This window comes from Pteropus vampyrus, unplaced genomic scaffold, assembly GCF_000151845.1.
Source record: "Pteropus vampyrus isolate Shadow unplaced genomic scaffold, Pvam_2.0 Scaffold65, whole genome shotgun sequence".
NCBI lineage: Eukaryota > Metazoa > Chordata > Mammalia > Chiroptera > Pteropodidae > Pteropus > Pteropus vampyrus.
Genome location: NW_011888846.1, coordinates 3,308,650 through 3,328,182, shown reverse-complemented (window position 1 = coordinate 3,328,182; position 19,533 = coordinate 3,308,650). Strand labels below are relative to the sequence as shown.

The 19,533-nt window shown below is 38.1% G+C and overlaps 1 protein-coding gene across 4 annotated transcripts in view; it reads left to right on the top strand.

Moving 5' to 3' along the window:
- Positions 1 to 19,533, top strand: part of RASAL2 (RAS protein activator like 2) — a 252,763-nt gene that overhangs the window by 173,466 nt on the left and 59,764 nt on the right. For 3 of the 4 annotated variants that reach the window (XM_011361239.2, XM_011361237.2, XM_023531256.1), the window contains exon 1: positions 6,784 to 6,888. In XM_011361239.2, coding sequence (XP_011359541.1) covers positions 6,853 to 6,888 — 36 coding nt within the window. In that variant the 5' untranslated portion in view covers positions 6,784 to 6,852. Of the gene's footprint in view, positions 1 to 3,699; positions 3,807 to 6,783; positions 6,889 to 19,533 lie in introns of those variants that run through there. The other variant, XM_011361240.2, reaches the window with a different exon arrangement.

The following is a 19,533-nucleotide window of genomic DNA, read 5'->3' as shown; positions in this document are numbered from 1 at the left end:
GATAAGACTCCAAGGCGGACCCCCGTCTTTCCTCAAATGCTGACTCTCACGAACCTGTTCACTGTGCCCTCCATAGGAGAATCCCGGTACCTCCTCATCTCCTTTACACCGTCATACTTCTTTCCCTCCCTGAAACACTTTTTGACATTTGCTTCCTGATAAGTGAACGGAAGGCTGGGAGCACACTGTTAGGTTCCGAAGGCAGAGGTTGAGTTGTTTGTTGAACAGGCATCTTCTCCACCAAAAGTGCCTTTGCCCCTATAATTATCCAGTTGTCAAATTCTTCGCCACACTTTTCAAAGAAAGCATATTGGCATAAAGGAAAATGTATATGTTGAGGAAATGACGTTCTAATACTACACTTCGGGTTTAGAGAGCCCCTTTCTTCCAAAATGCTAACTTTGCATCAAAGCATATGAGCTCATTCATCTCGTCTTCATCTCTGGTTGGTCCGAACAGCCCAGTTCATTCGCGAAGCCCAGGGCAGGAAAGGTGGAGTGGCTCACACAGGTCGCACAGATAGATGGTAGTGCTGCTAAGAAAAGCAGCCAGATGTTCTCTTAGCTTCATACGTCATTGTCTGCGGAGCTGGACTGGAGGTTAGCCCTCATTACTATAAGTTGTGTCCTCATCTCATCAGTCACGTTTCTCCATCAGTTCATACCCAGTGGCAAAGGAAACGAAGAGATAAATGTAAAACTTACCCAGGCTTTTTATAACTTTTTTGCCTTTCAATCTAAAGATGAAAAATATTATTTTTAGGCGATGAGAAAGTGAACAAAACAGTTTCAGGCCTTTATCTACAGAAACAATACGAATGTGTCTTCTCAGTCTTAGAGGATGAGCAAATTTTAATATGACTGTAATTAAATATTGTGACTATGAAAGGAATGTTAATTTTTTACAGCAGGTGAAAATAATGTGACAATATATGGCACTAGCACAGTGGGGGCAGAGCTAATCTGAGCCTACCAGAACCACTGTAGATTTCCCTTTCTGCTTGGAGACCTGAAGTTCAGGGCGGCTGGTCCGTTTTAACACGCGGGCCTGCCGGAGATCAGCCCAGCAGGTTGTTAATCCTGCTCGTGCTGACGCCGCTGCCCTGTTTTTAAGTGGACGTTGGTTCTCGGGGTATATATTCTTCTCTCAGCTCAGTTATGAATCTTCAGAGAACTAAAGACCTTGGAAATTCAAAGGCCTTCTTTGCGGCGTTGCTTTGTGGGGCACCGACTTCTCCCTCTTCTGTGAGCTCACTTTAATTTACCTCATACCCTTTCCTTCCCCTCTTTAGTAGCAATCGTTCAAACGTCAAGAATAATTTATTTTTTTTTCTTTTTGAACCCAGTAACATTCTTTAAGCTACATCAGAGTTGTGGGTTGGGGTTTTTTTTTTTTCCCCATGATACAGAAAGAGAATCTAAAAGCAAAAAAAAAAAAAAAAATAGTACAACAAATACTGTATTTGTTAGTGTTTGAAAAGGGGTGGTTGCTCATTTTAGCCAATATAATTTCCACATAGTTAAAAGCATTGGCATATATTTGATTAATGAGTTCATTTGCCTGAAAACTAAAATTAGATGTTTGGAAGAAAGTGAGGAAATAAGTTTTCATCTTTTTCCTTAGCCAGAACATTGTAAATTAAGGAAAACTGTTTACTAGGTCATTCGATCCTTCTAATGGAACTTCTTTTTCTCCCAGTTTGGTTTCTCTAGCAATTATTCAGAGATTAAAATACATTTTATTGTAATATTCAGTCTCCTAGACTTTGTAATTATAGATAATTATCAGAGGAAAGATGAGATGATCTTCTGCCTTCTCCAGCCCCCTTGCCCACCTGCCTGTCCCCCACACACACTTGCCTAACTTGGATAATCACTCTTTGAAGTCACGCTCCTGAAGTCTGAAGTTCTTGTTCAGTGTCCTTTGACGAACCGATTTGTTTAAATTCAGTGCTTTGTGCCATTCCCACGAATTTTAGCTAATTACACTGCCATTTTTTTAGAAATGTGCACTAGAAGTCATGTGTGCCTAATTCTGAAAATGGCTTTGTACATTAAGGCTCATTTAACCACTGATGGTTAGCGAGAAGTTGAGAGACTTACAGTTATTGGTCATAATTTTAAAACACGGTAATAGCGTGGAACTTCGTTGTATTGCAGGCATATAAGATGCTATATTGTCAACCTCTCAGTTCTTAGGAATGTTGCAGTTTGGTTTATGTCTTACTAGTCAAGATGTCACAGAGAAGATAGATGTTTAGCCATGGAAAGAAAGCCAGTGTCCAACGTGCAGACGGTACCAGGGCAGGCGCTTCCCGTTGGATTTTCATAGGAGGGACTGATTTGTGTGAATTACTGGGTCTGTGTAAAATGGTGTCCTTTTGGCACCGGCTGAATATAAATTTCAGTAAATGTTTTTTCTTGCTGCAGATTAGTGTAATACAGTGAAATTTTCTGTAACTGAGGGGAGGCAGTGGTTGGGCGTCTGCTAATAGCCTGAAAGTAACTAATGAGGATGTGCAGTGGGAGCGATTGATTGAATAGCTGCAGTCCCGTGTGTTTCTTTCTTGCTTGTTCTCTCTGCAAGCTGTAGAGAGGGAGGGGGAAGAGCAAGACACGGGGAGGGAGCGAGAGAAAAGACGCTTTCTCTTAAGTGGAAGTAGCACGGATCCCAGGGGCCAGGAGGCCAGAAATGGAAGTTTAAGCTGCATCTGTCTTTTAAAGAGAGAACAGCAGGAAGCAAAATGTCAGTCTCCGGAGTCACGATTTACTCCTTGTTTTTTAAGATCTGGAAGATAACACAGAATACTTTTTTTAGGATGTATTTTTTTTTTCTTGTCCATGTTGAGATTATCTAATGTTATCTGAGAAGCTGGATTCCTAAATGTCTGTCAGTTGAAGTGGAGATGGGAAGCAGTTGTGATAAAGGTATAATATGTATATATCTGTCATCTGTGTGTGCGTGTGTGTATGTGCATATATATGCATATATATCACTGTGAAAAAAATTTAAATGTAACCTTAATATCGTGTATAGTAATTACATTGGAGATGGCCACATTAGGTGCAAAATCTGACGCTTGTTAGGTAGTTCGAACAGATTTAGGATTCCAGAGTAAGATCTTAGTAAGGTCATATTGCCAGAGCAAGGAGAAGCTGATCTATTTTTAAATCTGCATAAGCATATATGTTATTTTCTCCTGGCAGCAGCTTTCCGTCTCCTCATGGCCCTTTGGTTGCAGTCTGGTAAATCATCTTATCTGCACAGAACTGAACTTTGACCTTTTTGCAAACACCATCAAATCATGTGCATACTAGACTATATTTTGTTCACAGAAATATCGGAAATTTCATTGGATTCTGTTAACTCCTATATTGCTCGCAAATAGAGAAGTAGAGTCGTACACTGTGAGATGCAAATATTAAGTGAACTTATAGATATTAAACAGCTCAGAGGAAATTACTTTTTATATGTGCACAGATAAAGACATAAGCTGTCACACTACAGCAGATTCTTAACTGTGTCTTGATAGTTCAAACACAACAGAGATAAAGAGACAAATTATGTGGATACAGAATGTAATACACCTTTAAAGCAAACTGATCTTTTTTGTGGAGAAGAAGAAAACAATAATTTTATGATTTAGTGAAAGGTTTTTAAATTGGGGTTTTTAAGGGATTTTTTTTCCTTCTCTTCCAGAAGTGCCGGCAGAAAGGTCCCCCCGCAGACGGAGCATCTCAGGGACCAGCACATCAGAGAAGCCCAACTCCATGGACACTGCAAACACCTCACCCTTCAAAGTACCAGTAAGTGTTTCTTTTCTCTTCTCTAAAAGAATATTTTACTTCTTTCCTCTTAGAGACAGTTACTAAGGAATCTTTATCTACAGAAACAATACGAATGTGTCTTCTCAGTCTTAGAGGATGAGCAAATTTTAATATGACTGTAATTAAATATTGTGACTATGAAAGGAATGTTAATTTTTTACAGCAGGTGAAAATAATGTGACAATATATGGCACTAGCACAGTGGGGGCAGAGCTAATCTGAGCCTACAAGAACCACTGTAGATTTCCCTTTCTGCTTGGAGACCTGAAGTTCAGGGCGGCTGGTCTGTTTTAACACGCGGGCCTGCCGGAGACCAGCCCAGCAGGTTGTTAATCCTGCTCGTGCTGACGCCGCTGCCCTGTTTTTAAGTGGACGTTGGTTCTCGGGGTATATATTCTTCTCTCAGCTCAGTTATGAATCTTCAGAGAACTAAAGACCCTGGAAATTCAAAGGCCTTCTTTGCGGCGTTGCTTTGTGGGGCACTGACTTCTCCCTCTTCTGTGAGCTCACTTTAATTTACCTCGTACCCTTTCTTTCCCCTCTTTAGTAGCAATCGTTCAAACGTCAAGAATAATTTATTTTTTTTCTTTTTGAACCCAGTAACATTCTTTAAGCTACATCAGAGTTGTGGGTTTGGGTTTTTTTTTCCCCCATGATACAGAAAGAGAATCTAAAAGAAAAAAAAAAAAAAAAAAATAGTACAACAAATACTGTATTTCTTAGTGTTTGAAAAGGGGTGGTTGCTCATTTTAGCCAATATAATTTCCACATAGTTAAAAGCATTGGCATATATTTGATTAATGAGTTCATTTGCCTGAAAACTAAAATTAGATGTTTGGAAGAAAGTGAGGAAATAAGTTTTCATCTTTTTCCTTAGCCAGAACATTGTAAATTAAGGAACACTGTTTACTAGGTCATTCGATCCTTCTAATGGAACTTCTTTTTCTCCCAGTTTGGTTTCTCTAGCAATTATTCAGAGATTAAAATACATTTTATTGTAATATTCAGTCTCCTAGACTTTGTAATTATAGATAATTATCAGAGGAAAGATGAGATGATCTTCTGCCTTCTCCAGCCCCCTTGCCCACCTGCCTGTCCCCCACACACACTTGCCTAACTTGGATAATCACTCTTTGAAGTCACGCTCCTGAAGTCTGAAGTTCTTGTTCAGTGTCCTTTGACGAACCGATTTGTTTAAATTCAGTGCTTTGTGCCATTCCCACGAATTTTAGCTAATTACACTGCCATTTTTTTAGAAATGTGCACTAGAAGTCATGTGTGCCTAATTCTGAAAATGGCTTTGTACATTAAGGCTCATTTAACCACTGATGGTTAGCGAGAAGTTGAGAGACTTACAGTTATTGGTCATAATTTTAAAACACGGTAATAGCGTGGAACTTCGTTGTATTGCAGGCATATAAGATGCTATATTGTCAACCTCTCAGTTCTTAGGAATGTTGCAGTTTGGTTTATGTCTTACTAGTCAAGATGTCACAGAGAAGATAGATGTTTAGCCATGGAAAGAAAGCCAGTGTCCAACGTGCAGACGGTACCAGGGCAGGCGCTTCCCGTTGGATTTTCATAGGAGGGACTGATTTGTGTGAATTACTGGGTCTGTGTAAAATGGTGTCCTTTTGGCACCGGCTGAATATAAATTTCAGTAAATGTTTTTTCTTGCTGCAGATTAGTGTAATACAGTGAAATTTTCTGTAACTGAGGGGAGGCAGTGGTTGGGCGTCTGCTAATAGCCTGAAAGTAACTAATGAGGATGTGCAGTGGGAGCGATTGATTGAATAGCTGCAGTCCCGTGTGTTTCTTTCTTGCTTGTTCTCTCTGCAAGCTGTAGAGAGGGAGGGGGAAGAGCAAGACACGGGGAGGGAGCGAGAGAAAAGACGCTTTCTCTTAAGTGGAAGTAGCACGGATCCCAGGGGCCAGGAGGCCAGAAATGGAAGTTTAAGCTGCATCTGTCTTTTAAAGAGAGAACAGCAGGAAGCAAAATGTCAGTCTCCGGAGTCACGATTTACTCCTTGTTTTTTAAGATCTGGAAGATAACACAGAATACTTTTTTTAGGATGTATTTTTTTTTTTCTTGTCCATGTTGAGATTATCTAATGTTATCTGAGAAGCTGGATTCCTAAATGTCTGTCAGTTGAAGTGGAGATGGGAAGCAGTTGTGATAAAGGTATAATATGTATATATCTGTCATCTGTGTGTGCGTGCGTGTATGTGCATATATATGCATATATATCACTGTGAAAAAAATTTAAATGTAACCTTAATATCGTGTATAGTAATTACATTGGAGATGGCCACATTAGGTGCAAAATCTGACGCTTGTTAGGTAGTTCGAACAGATTTAGGATTCCAGAGTAAGATCTTAGTAAGGTCATATTGCCAGAGCAAGGAGAAGCTGATCTATTTTTAAATCTGCATAAGCATATATGTTATTTTCTCCTGGCAGCAGCTTTCCGTCTTCTCATGGCCCTTTGGTTGCAGTCTGGTAAATCATCTTATCTGCACAGAACTGAACTTTGACCTTTTTGCAAACACCATCAAATCATGTGCATACTAGACTATATTTTGTTCACAGAAATATGGGAAATTTCATTGGATTCTATTAACTCCTATATTGCTCGCAAATAGAGAAGTAGAGTCGTACACTGTGAGATGCAAATATTAAGTGAACTTATAGATATTAAACAGCTCAGAGGAAATTACTTTTTATATGTGCACAGATAAAGACATAAGCTGTCACACTACAGCAGATTCTTAACTGTGTCTTGATAGTTCAAACACAACAGAGATAAAGAGACAAATTATGTGGATACAGAATGTAATACACCTTTAAAGCAAACTGATCTTTTTTGTGGAGAAGAAGAAAACAATAATTTTATGATTTAGTGAAAGGTTTTTAAATTGGGGTTTTTAAGGGATTTTTTTTCCTTCTCTTCCAGAAGTGCCGGCAGAAAGGTCCCCCCGCAGACGGAGCATCTCAGGGACCAGCACATCAGAGAAGCCCAACTCCATGGACACTGCAAACACCTCACCCTTCAAAGTACCAGTAAGTGTTTCTTTTCTCTTCTCTAAAAGAATATTTTATTTCTTTCCTCTTAGAGACAGTTACTAAGGAATCAGAACATTTTGCTCTTCAAGAATTTCTTTACAATACTTAGATTAAAGGACAGAGTTATCAACTTGCATAGATTAACTGTGCTTAATGTTCACTACTTTCAGTACAAAGTTTATTAGGTCTTAGGGAATATTATTTTTATTTGTGGGGTATTTCCAAAATCTATAACTAAGTACATTAAATTCAAATTCCTCTGAACCGTAGAATGCAGATCTGTACAGGATGCCCCTTTATCAAGATACTAGCCAAAGCCTATCACAGTCCTGTAAAGTTGCTGGTGGGATTTTTTTTTTTTTTTTTTTTTTAAGGATCTGGGATATGATTTTTTTCCCCCAGAGCTGGAACATAATTAGAGAGTAATGACAATCATATAGTTGCAGAGCAAATCATCAGAGAATTGTACAGTTGCGAGTTCTAATCTTGAAATCTGGCCTATGCTTTGCTTAAGTCATCTTTTAGATGACCATTTAAGTGCTGAAGAAATACCCTGGAGGAAATATCCCAGATTAAGATACTCCTCAAACTGACTAGGCTGTACCGAGACTCGATATTAAATTCAGAGCGGTGCTGAGAGAGAAAGACCTTACGTGACCAGGTGTCCGCTGACCACCAGTTGCAGGCCTGGTTTGGACCTTCTGCTGTAGCTCTGAGTAATCCAAGTTTTAGTTCATCCATTTTCTTTGTTTATTGAATGAGAAATATACTTACTTTGCAATCATATCATTTTATTAAAAATTCATTGTTTTAAACTTGAAAAAATTCTTTCATGAAGTTGGTCATTATTGTAAGTAACAATGATAAATAAAGATAAAGTAGAAATAGACTTTCCTATGGGGAAAAAAAGAGATTTTTATCTTTTAATTCAGCCAAGTTAATATGTTGTATTCTTTATTTATTCCAATACTACTTTTTTTAAGTTGGGATGACCTTTGGAGTATAACTGATATTTTGAGATATGTAAGTAGGCACTCATTTGTAAGTTAACCAAAATGAATGTTTTATTTTGGATTAACTCTGAGAAGCAAGATTTCTCCTTACTGTATCCCAGTGCCTTGTAGAGTTTACGGATATCTCTTACCGTGACCTTTCAAATTTTTATATATGTTCTCATTTTTAAAGATCATAAGCTAATGTTGGATTAATAATCAAATTATGACAGGAATTTTTAAATATCAGGTTTCATGCCTTTTACTAAATTTCTCTGTTCCATAGACATAGCTGCCTATTTTCAAACAATTCTTTCATGAGTGACAAAAAGTATTTTTTCTTCTCCCCTCTCCTTGTTTTCCTGATGAAACGGAGATCAAATATACTGAAACTAACTGTCCACGTACAGAGTTTGGCAAAAAGAGATTGAGTTGGAATTTGAAGTTTTCGTACCAACACGCTAGAATAGAATGATGAATTTTTAAATTTTTTTAAGTCGATAACTGAAGAAGAATATTTCTCTGCAATATGGTACCATTGAAGTACTTCCTAAATTAAATCTGCAGCTCATGGCTGGGCTTTTAAAATTTGCATTAATTAGAAATAACAGTTTTCACTTATATTTAAACAACATGTTGGCAGCTAATTTGGGGTCTGCCTTAATAATAAGACTGATTATTCTTGAGTAAAAGTGATAAACCGATGATGCATATACATGAAGGCTAGCACTGCTTACAACCACTCACTCGGTCTTAGTCTCCTGCCAATCTCAGCCACCTCATGGGTTTAGAAAAACTGAGGGAAGGAAGAGCCCTTTGACTAGCACATTGCAGTCACAGAGCCAGTGCACTTAGCTCTCTAGGAGAATTTAACCATTCATAAGCCCTTACCTAGACAGTTACTTGAAAAATAACCATCAGAACACACTGGTTGCAGAGTCATAAAACAATCTGAATCCACTTAAGGTAAAGGCAGATAGCCTCACATTTATCAATAGCCCTTAAGGGTACCATCGTATTACAGGATGGATGGTGCATAGTGCAGTAATTGACATTGATAATGATCCTGAATCATCCAGAAAAAGTGAAGTTCTATTTGTTATGCTGGGCTTTTTTTTTTGAAGTGGAACTGTTTAATATTGCGTGATATATATCTATCCATCGAGAATATTTAAAATCTTGAAGATGTGCGATGCTTATAAAACTTGTTATAAGAAAAATGTGGTTTGTGAAGTACCTCATTCCTTGATAATGCTGGATAAATAATTCATATTCTTTTAAGAGAAACCATAATATGCTGGCTAAATGAAGCACTGCAGTACTTGGATGTTTGTGGAAGTATAGTGTATTTTTTAAATTTCCATGTAATACCAATAGCTAATGTAACTTAAATCACTTAAATGTTTTGCCAGTAAGAAGTATGTGTAGTTTTCAAACCGGCACAAAGTACTTTTGTAATTAATATCACAACAGACTCTCTGAGTATGGGAAAACAGTACAAAAAGGAACCAAACTTTGAGATACTTAACTTTAAGTTACTTACACTGTACCTCAGAGGTCATTTCCATGATACGAAGGGGCAGAAGTGAGATTTAAGCACAAGGACTCGTGGTTCTAGGGTTCGGGTGTCTTTACTGTGGTGAACATGAGGTTCACCACTCATCAGGTGGACTCAAAAAGGAGCCAGGAGTGGCCTCTCCACACCAGCCTTATTCTTCCCAGCTCCATTTGCAGGCTTACTAAGAGCAGCGGACATAGATTTTAGCACGCTTCATCTGAGATTATTGACAATGACACACCCATTGAATGCTTACTTTGGGCGAAGTATTCACCAGTTACTGATTCATTATTGATACTTTCTTGGCACTATACTTGGAACTGGGGAAACAGAAATAAACACGGCAGAATTTTCCACTCCCAGAGAACTTATAGTCTAGTAGCAAGGGACAGAAAAATAATCAGATTCATAAGTAGTGAGCATGGTGACACAGGTTTTTAACAATGCGTCGTGTAAGCTAAGGCTTTGCCTAGGAGCCAGGATTTGAGCTGAGTTCCAAAGGCTAAATGCAAATAATTGACAAGGAAAGAAGAGTATTCCAGGCTGAGGAAACAACGTTTTGGAAAGACACGCTTCATAAGGTGACTGATGCTTCCAGAGAATATGGAACAGGTTCAGTGGGGCAGGAATCAAAAAGCATGTAGGCAAAAATGGCAAGAGAGAAGGCTGGGAAGGTAGGTTGAGACAAGACTATTAGTGGGTTTGTTTGTCAGGCCTAACTTAAAGTTGCTGGCTGCTAACGTATCAGAGATTAGTTTATTGAAATATTTGTCTTGGCTCAAAAGCTACACCAAGTTGGATAAATACAATGAAGTATTGGTAAATTACTTGACTTCCGCAGGTGACTCTTTTTCTTCCTGCCATCACTTAGGGTAATAGGTGAGGGGCTACCATTCAGTAGACGGCCAATGCAGCACTCACCTCGCTATCAGCTGGCATTGCAGAAGGTTCTAGAGTAGTGATGAGCCTTACGGAGATCCAGGAAAAGAAGCCAGTGCTAAGAGGTGCTTGTATCCTGCTGACAGCCTCTGGGTAAGGCAGAAAGGAGCCAAGAACTAACTGCAGCGGTGAGCCCAAAGCAGGGGAGCCCAAAACCGTTCGTATATCGTCCTCATTCCCCCAAATTTATATTTTTAAAAACTTAAACTGGATAACTAGTATAGCAGTACGTTCATGCACGTTCCTTACTTAGTCTAAGCCATCTTTAAGCAGGTAGTAGACAGCAGAGTCAGTAAATTTAAAAATAATGACATAAGAAATGCAAGAGGAAACTTATACAGCCACTGAACCTACAGTTTAAGGCAAGGACTTGGTTTTTAAAAATGTTTAAATATATTTGTACTTTAATCATAGCCATAACAAAAAGGAGAGCTCTGCAGGATAGTTTTTTTATTCTTCCCCCACTCTCATTCCATATTTCTTTACCTTAACTCCAATTGCAGTCACAGTTGATTCCTGAACAATGTGAGGGTTAGGGGAGCCTATAGCCCCTGCAGTTGAAAATTTACATGTAACTTAAGTCTGCCCTCAGCATATGCAGGTCCCCAACTGAGATCAAAAATAGTATTCGTTTGTAGATCTGTGTCCTTCATTAGACAATGAATATCTTTTCTACTCATCTTTGTTGCTATGCCAGTGCCTAACACAGTATCTTGCACATAGTAAACACCTAACAAATAATTGTGAATGGATAAAATATGCGTGAATGATTGAAGGACCAGAATCAAGTATCTCTCATGCTTATTCTCTCGGTATTACTGGTGATGTTTCTAGTCAAATGGAATACCAAATCATTTATTTAATAAACAGTAAGAGATCATTTGGAATAAATGAGTGTGCCTGTGCAGAATAGTTATATTTTTTTTGCAGATCTGAGTTTGGACTGCTAGATTCTTCAAGAACAATTTTAGTCATTTGAATAGTTTTTGCTTCTTTTGAATATTCTGTTTTCCATTATTTTCTTTAAGATCCTGCTGAACTTTTTACCTTTGTCATATTTGTGTTTTCCTTTAAATAAGACATCCATTCTATTTTATACATTGTTAAAACTACATTTAAATGATATGACAGGGGTTATAAGGAAGACATAAAGAAACTAACGAAAAGTTATCCATGTACTTAAATTTAATTCGGAAAAATGATCACATCTTGTAATTGCGTGTATTTGTTTCACATTGCCTGAGTTTGGGGGACAGCCTTCTTTCTTCAGTATCCTATTTATAAAGTGGCTATTGATAGTTATGATTTTTGTATCACTGCTCCTTAGACGATGCCGTCAGTTTAGTTTTGGCTAACAGAAAGCTGCTTGTGTTCTAGGCCAGGTGTTCGGCTCAGTGTTCTCATTTCCATAACACAATGGTCTGAGTCGGCCTTCCATGTGAACGTTAGCACAATGCAGTCACAGCTGCTTCATTTGTATTAGCTTTGCGCTTGGCTCTGAAAGAATTCAGGCGCTAAAATATATGCCAAGACAACCAGAAAGCATCGCTGAATTAAAGCAATAGCTGATTGTTTCTGTGTAACCCTCCCTGTGTTCTTATCACAGTGACACCTGAGCATCCTCAATCAGATATATGTACTAGATACAAAAGGCTGTCAAAAGATTAAATCTTTGCATAGTTTTTAGAAAGTAAAGCAAAGCTTTGGAACAATAAATGTAGACTAAGTTAAATTCCTGTATAAAAGGAAAGGTTACATCCTTTCTCAAGTATCAATATATCAGGCCCAACTGCAATTGGTCTCTGTTTTGAACAGAATCCTCAGTAAGATCAATAAGATCCTCAATAAAGTCTTTGTTTTTCCATGTTAAAAAAGACACAGAAGGCTTCATGCACACTTAATAAAGACCAGAAAGTGTTCATTATCCAAACCAGTGGTTTTCAGCTCTGGCTATACCTAAAAATCACCTACAGAACTTCAAAAAAATAAATAAATACTAATGCCTGTGCCCCACTTCAGACCAGTTGAATCAGAATCTCTGGACTAGAACCTAATCTTCTGTATTTTGTTTAAAACTTGCCAGAAGATTCTAACATGCAGCCAGGGTTGAGAACTATTTGTCTAAATGATTGGTTGAAATATTAGGAGCTCTTTTTAGTCCGTGTCTTCCCATAGACATCAGTGCTTTCTTTTGTACCTTCAAGTCCGGAATAAGAAACTGAGAAAATAAGTGACATTTGCTCTGTGGCCTGCTACTGCTCACAAACAAATGGCTGCATTGTACATTAGTTGCCCTTCTAAGTGTTTGCCACAGTCAATTCAGATGACCAGTCTATATTTACAAAGTGCTTACTTTATTGTTGCTTGGTGGCCTCTGACCAGCCTAAGAATCTCAGCCTTAGGGGTGAAATAATAAATTTGAATTCATAGTAGCCAAGCTACAATTTATTTCAGTTTTCGTATTCTCATTGCTCCTGTATTCTGGGACACTTGAAGTTCTGTCCTAGACTGCTCGAATATACTAGATCCATCTTTCATCCTGCTCTTTACTGACCATCTTCGTGAAATTAAAATCCATAATAGGATCACCCTGCAGATACCTCTTTTAAGAAAGGGTACATTTATATTTGTCTATGCATGAATATATAATATATGAATCTATATTCATATTATATGTCTTTCAAAATATTACTACCAGAAGTAAAAATAATGTAATAAACATAGGGATGTGAAAAAAGTTATAGTCTGAAGATATTAAATATTAACTATACAGACCTTTAAATAAATTATTTTGTAATCAGAATGGGTGGAATTTCAAGTCTTTTAATGAAAAACATCCCAGGAAATATAACATTTGGAGCAGAGAAAAAAGGAATAAGATTAGATATGACCCCTCAAGGGGGATAAAGGAGATGGCAAATGTCTGGAGGAAAATACTTGGCAGGGAATATTGCCAAGATTCTAAACTTGAAAGAATCAGAGAAAGATGGAAACCCTCAATCTATGGTTATTCCTAGAAACAGGTTGGTAGCAGTGCCGACTAGTGGCGATTCCAACTTACCGTGCCCCAGACATGAGGGCTGTGTGAGAGGGGACAAGATGAGCTTACTTAGAGCTTGTTGTTACGGATAGTGTACTATTAGCCCCTCTTCTTCAAAGCACAGATATGTTTCTTCTGCTTTAAGGGGCAAGTGGAGGCTAGACACCTTTCATTTCACAGTTGGAGATCAACATGTTGAAGGGATAATGCCTGCTTAAGGGAGCATGTAATTAGCCACGAGGTATCGCTGAAATCAGATGCTCTCCTCTTTCACAAAGGTTAGGAAGCTAGAGATATAGAAAGGAAACCTTGCCAACTTCTTGATTTTGCTAGGATTAGCTGTCCAGAAAGGTATTTTTGTATTTTTCAGCTCTACCTATACTCAGCAAGGTACAAGCATTGCTGGTAAATGGTATTACCTGTGAGGTGCCTTCCCGCCCCCGGGCCCTTGATATTTCTACAACCAGTGCCAGTCCCATTCCTCTGGATTTTTAAATGCTTCATTTTTTTTGTATTAGCCATCTACTAATTGCATTTTAAATGAACTTCATTCCAAGGAGATCCTTTGATTAAAATATCACCACGAAATGTGTTGTCCGACTGTTGAGTAGCTATGAAAAGAAAAGGCTCCAAAAGGATTTCAATAGACATTTCTCCAAAGAAGACATATCAATGGTCAATATGACTGTGTCAAGATGCTCAACATCATGAGTCACTGGGGAAATGCATATCAAAACCACAGTGAGATACCTGTTTGTACACACTAGGATGCCATAATCAAAAGGAAGACAATAGTAACTGTTGGCAAGGATGTGGAAAAATTGGAACCTTCATTTGTTGCTGGAGGGAATGTAAAATGGTGCAGACACTATAAAAACAGATTGCTAGTTCCTCAAAAGGTTAAATGTAGAGTTGCCACATGACCTAGCTATTCTACTAAGTATATATACAAAAAAAAAAAAAAAAAACTTGAAAACATGTTCTCGCACAAAATCTTGTACATGAATGTTTATAGCAGTATTATTTGTCATAGCCAAAAAGTAGACAACCCAAATATCGGCCAAAGGATGGATATACAAAATGTGGTCTGTCCATACAATGGAGTATTATTACACAACAAAAAGAGTGAAATACTGATAACGTTGCTAAAACATGGATGAACCTTGAAAACGTGCTGAATGAATGAAGCTAGACACAACAGGCCATATATTGTGTGATTCTATTTATATGAAATGTCCAGAATAGGCAAATCCATAGAGAAAGAAAATAGATTAGTGGTTACCAGAGGTTGGCTGCTAGTAGGTACAGGATATCTTTTGAGAGTGATGAAAGTGTTCTGAATTTAGACTGTGGTAACAGTTTACAACTTTATGAATACAGAACAACCATTAAATTTCATACTTTAAAAGAGGGAATTTGATGGCATGTGAATTATATCTCAATAAAGCTGGTGTTTTAAAAATTGGAGAAAAAATAGAAGATATCTAAATACTTCTTACTAGTGATTACAAGTCGAAATGATAATATTGTGGATATATTGGGTTAAATGAAATGTATTTGGGGAGGAAAAACAACAAAATACATTTCATCATGTATTGGCTGCTTGTTTTCTACAGGTTTTTTTAGATGCTCACTACTGATACTTTGCATATTTGCATTTTTATGCAAACTACCATAATTTTGCCTGTTATGAGGAACATAGTTTCATACATTTTTAGTTACGCATATAGACATATGCATGACATTTGGTTTTAAAAGAAAAGCAAATTATGGCAGTCATATATACACATATACATGAAATATTTTTTAATTTTTGCAAATATTCCCATCTGAAGCGTTATTCACATCTAGTGTACTTTATAATTTCTTTCATAAGTTCATGTCTATTAAACTGCTTAATCTTTTTCATTATGTGTACAGTTCACCTCTGCTTCTGCATTCTTGTAAGGTATTTTATATGTGGGCTGGTTTAATGGGATAATGCTGAGATTTTCATCATAGAAGGATATTTTCATTATTGTATAGCAGTGAAATTAATGATTAACATCAGGAAATACAAAGTGATGCTGTTTTGGAGAATCTTCTAAACAGTCCTCTGTATTCTACTAACACTTAGTTCTGACGTCCCATAGTCATTGATATTCAGCTCTCTCCAAACCGTATTCACGTAGGTTTTCCCCAAAAACTGTTTTCTCTCTGAATTTCTAACTTGGTAATACTACAAAGTTCTGCACTCCCCAGAGTCAAAAACCTAAAAGCCGTAGTATTCTGTTCTCTTTCCTCCCAGATTCAGCCATCAGATCTTCCTTGCCACTCTTCAGAGTCATCCATTCCCTCTTTCCCAGCCCCACTCAGTCTTCTTGTTCTTCCCCTGAACCAACGCCATGCTGGGCTTCGTGACCATGAGACCAATGCAGTGCGCAGAGTCTCCACTCAGAAAGCCCCTGGGCATGGAGTTTAATACTCTGGGGTTGCCATCTCAGAATTCTCAGTGACTCATCTTTGGATTTCTATTTCATAAGAAAGTCCAGTGGGACAATTAGCATGTGCAGGGACTTGGAGCCATTGCACAGTCCCACCTCCCAGTGCCTCCCTGCGATGGATTCTGCCCTGCCCACATCCCTGACCCTGGACGCCAGCCAGCCTCCCCTTCTCGTCCTCACCCACCCACAGCTGTCACTGTCTGACCCTGGTGAGGGTGTGTGCACAAGCATAAGAAAGATAAGGGCTGGGCTATGCACCCTGTGGCGTCTCAGAGAAGGGCTTGGCGGTGTCATCCTTGCCTGTCAGCTTCACTGGTGTCTGGCAGGCGATCAGGGGACACACCTCGGCGTCTTGCCCATCCCCAATCCAGGTACCTAGTGACTTGCAGGGATGGCCATGGAAAGGGAAAAAGACTGGCTCGACTTCCCTGCCCTGGACCAAGGCGTGGCACATGGATTTAGTGGCCGGGGAGGGGCAGCCTGGCAGCCAGTGGGTCACCCACCTTCTGCATTGTGGGCTGGGACCCTAGTATGAAGGTCTACACTTGCTTTGGTGCCCAAGAGAGCATGACATTAAAGGACAACTTTAAAATACCATGGCAGCTGGAGATAGAGACCACTGAAGAAAGGAAAGTTTTCTATTTTAGTACCTTTAATGGCACTTTTTGCTATTTTTGGAACAAGAGCCCTTGTATTTTGTACTGAGCCCCTCTAAATATGTAGCTGGTCGCATCTAGTACAGTAGAGACTTTAATTCATCTCCTGGCCTCCAGTTCCTCCCTCATCCGTTTTAACCTTCACACTGCTGCCAGACTGGTCTCTTTAAAATCTAGACCTGGTCATCCCTTTGACTCTCCTTTGCTTAAAGTGTTTTATTAGCTCTCCGCGGCCCCACACCCATGGACAGGACCAAATTTTGTACATTGTATTTGGCTTGCACAGAGGGTTCTTTCCATTCTCGTTCTTTCCTTTCTGTCTTTCCTCATCTAAATGTCTTCAGAGCTAGTTGCCTACAAAAAGCATCAGTCATCAGCTGAAAGCTTTTGACTATAACTCATGTTTTACAATATGATAAAAACCAAAGTTAACTTGGCACAGGAAGTCTTTCATTGCCTAGTTTTTGGCAGCCCATCTAGTCTCATTTTGTAATACCCAATATCCCATCCCCACCAGCTTTCCGAGATTCCAAACTTAGAGTGTTCCAACTTTACCCCAGCCAAATTTTCTCAGATATCTTTGCACATTTCTGTGTTTCCTAAATGCATTCTCATTCTTTAAAACTCAGGTCCAGTGTTTCCTTGAGCTTCTCTGTCCTTCCATTAGAGTGGACAATATTATTGTACTGTTAAGGTCATTATTTATACAGTTGCCTTCCCCAATCTATGATATTCTAGTCGATGGTTTCCAGAATGGGAGGTATATATTTCAGAGGGTACACAGCATAATCCATTTGTGTTGCAGAAAGAAAATAATAAATATTTTATTTTTAAAATTTCTTTTAAAATTTTTGTTATTGAAATATTTTATAGTCATACACCAGAACATTCTTATATTTTATAGGTAAATAATTTTAGGTATGCACACCAGCAATATTTCACTCATTTGATACATGGTCAAGACAATTTAGAGGCCAGTCTTCTAGAGGATCGGGCCTACTATATATCTCATTCATCTTATAACTCTAGCACTGACCTTTCCTTTTTTCTAACCTGTTTATGAAAACTCCATACGTAACTGGTGGTCATGATTACCCAAGGTATTTATAATGAAAGACAGTAACCTCGTATAGCATCTTCATCATTAGTTGATGGTTTTAAATTAATCAGCATTGTGTACTGTTTTTTTTTAAAGGGTCTACATTAATCTGTTAAGTAAAACAGAATTAATGGTGGACAGTATAAAGAAATAAATTTCCTTCTGTGGAAGCCCTGAGAGATGATTGATAGAGTGACTCGCGAAAATTATCTTAGTTTGCTTCTCACTCAAGGAATAATTGGATGTGTAGGAATGGATGTGGTCTGCCTCACAAGTCTTTAAACTTAAATGAAAAACAGATAATACATCTAGCGGAAGTCAAGGTCAAAACTGGGTGATCTGTCCTTCACTACCTAGGCTCATCTCTTATGCAGTCGGTGAGACCACTGTCACTCAGGAGCACTTCTCCATTCAGATCAGGTGCCTGCAAGTGAAAAGGGCTCCGCACTCTTCTGACCACGTGATCTAGGGCCAGTGTCACCTGCCTTTTTAATTCTGCCTGAGTATCAATACAAGGATTTCATATTTTAGCATTTAAGAATTTGTACCTAGAACAGGCAAAGGGGTGCTAAGAATGTTATTTTTTAAGATATGTTCAGCTAGCATCTTTCTTGTGTGACCAAGAGCAAATTGTTTGACCTCCTCTAAGGCCCATGATGTCTTTTTTGTGATAATGAAATACTACACAAACATTTTAAGATCCTTGGATGTTTGTAAATAAAAGGTACTATATACTAAGGACCAATTTATTAATACTTGGGGGCCTAAATTTATAATGGGGAGAAAAAAACATTTACATGATTAGCAGTCGTGTAATTAGGAAATAGCCTCTAGAAGTTATAGTAATATGCCTAATAAAATCTTTTCCATGACAGACATTAATAAAGAGTAATTATATTGTTTCACTTTGTGCCTTTTGCTCACCACCATTTCCATAATATAGGTTTTAGGTGCCTTGTGTTTCATCAAAGGCAGTAAGAATTTTTTTTTTTTTTAAATAACAAATAAGCTCCAAAGCACACCTCCATCTGTGATCCTGTTATTCTTAGAGTCCTAAAAATGAGAGACGGAGAATTTCAATTAAATTCATCTAGTCCATCTCCCCTGACAATGAGAAAATGTCTTTTACATTATATTACCTGATACGTTTTTCAGGCTTTCATGATAACCTCTGGGAGACTGTCCACTAGACTAATAGACCTCACTTTGGGGGAAAATGTTCTCTTTCTTAGTTTTGACTGATCATTTCTCATTATTGTATCCCTTAAAACCATCTTCCTTGATATTTATACTCTGTGAACTTGAGCAAGATCAGCAGTCTCTGCTAGTCATAAGAAAGTCACCATAGCCCTCATTAGCAGAAACCGAGATGGTCTACAGAGGAAAATATTCCAGATACTAAACACTTCCTCTTTAAAGCGCCAGATTTGGTTTTATCCTAAGAATTCTGACTTTTCCCCTCCCCGCTCAGATATAGCAGATATTTTCTCTACTTTCTAGAGTGAATTGGACTTTTCATAATAATTTCGGTTAATTATTGTTAGCATTCTGCAAATATATATTAGTAGCCCACTGTGTGCTAGGCATTGAAGAAATACAGAGATAAAACCTATAATGTTTGCCTTCAGGAGTTAAGACCCAGTAGGGGATAAAATTGGAATAGAACTAATTATTGGTGGTAAGATAAAGGAAAACAGTAGTATAAACAAAAGGTCTTAGGTAATTAGAAGTTAGGGACTCACTCCTATTATCAAGAATGATTTCTTAAGAAACTGGTATTCAAAATAAATATTGTAGGAACAACTGAGTAGCCATTTGGAAAAAAGACAAAATGGGATGTGTGTCTCACACCTTGCACAAGAATAAACTCTAAAT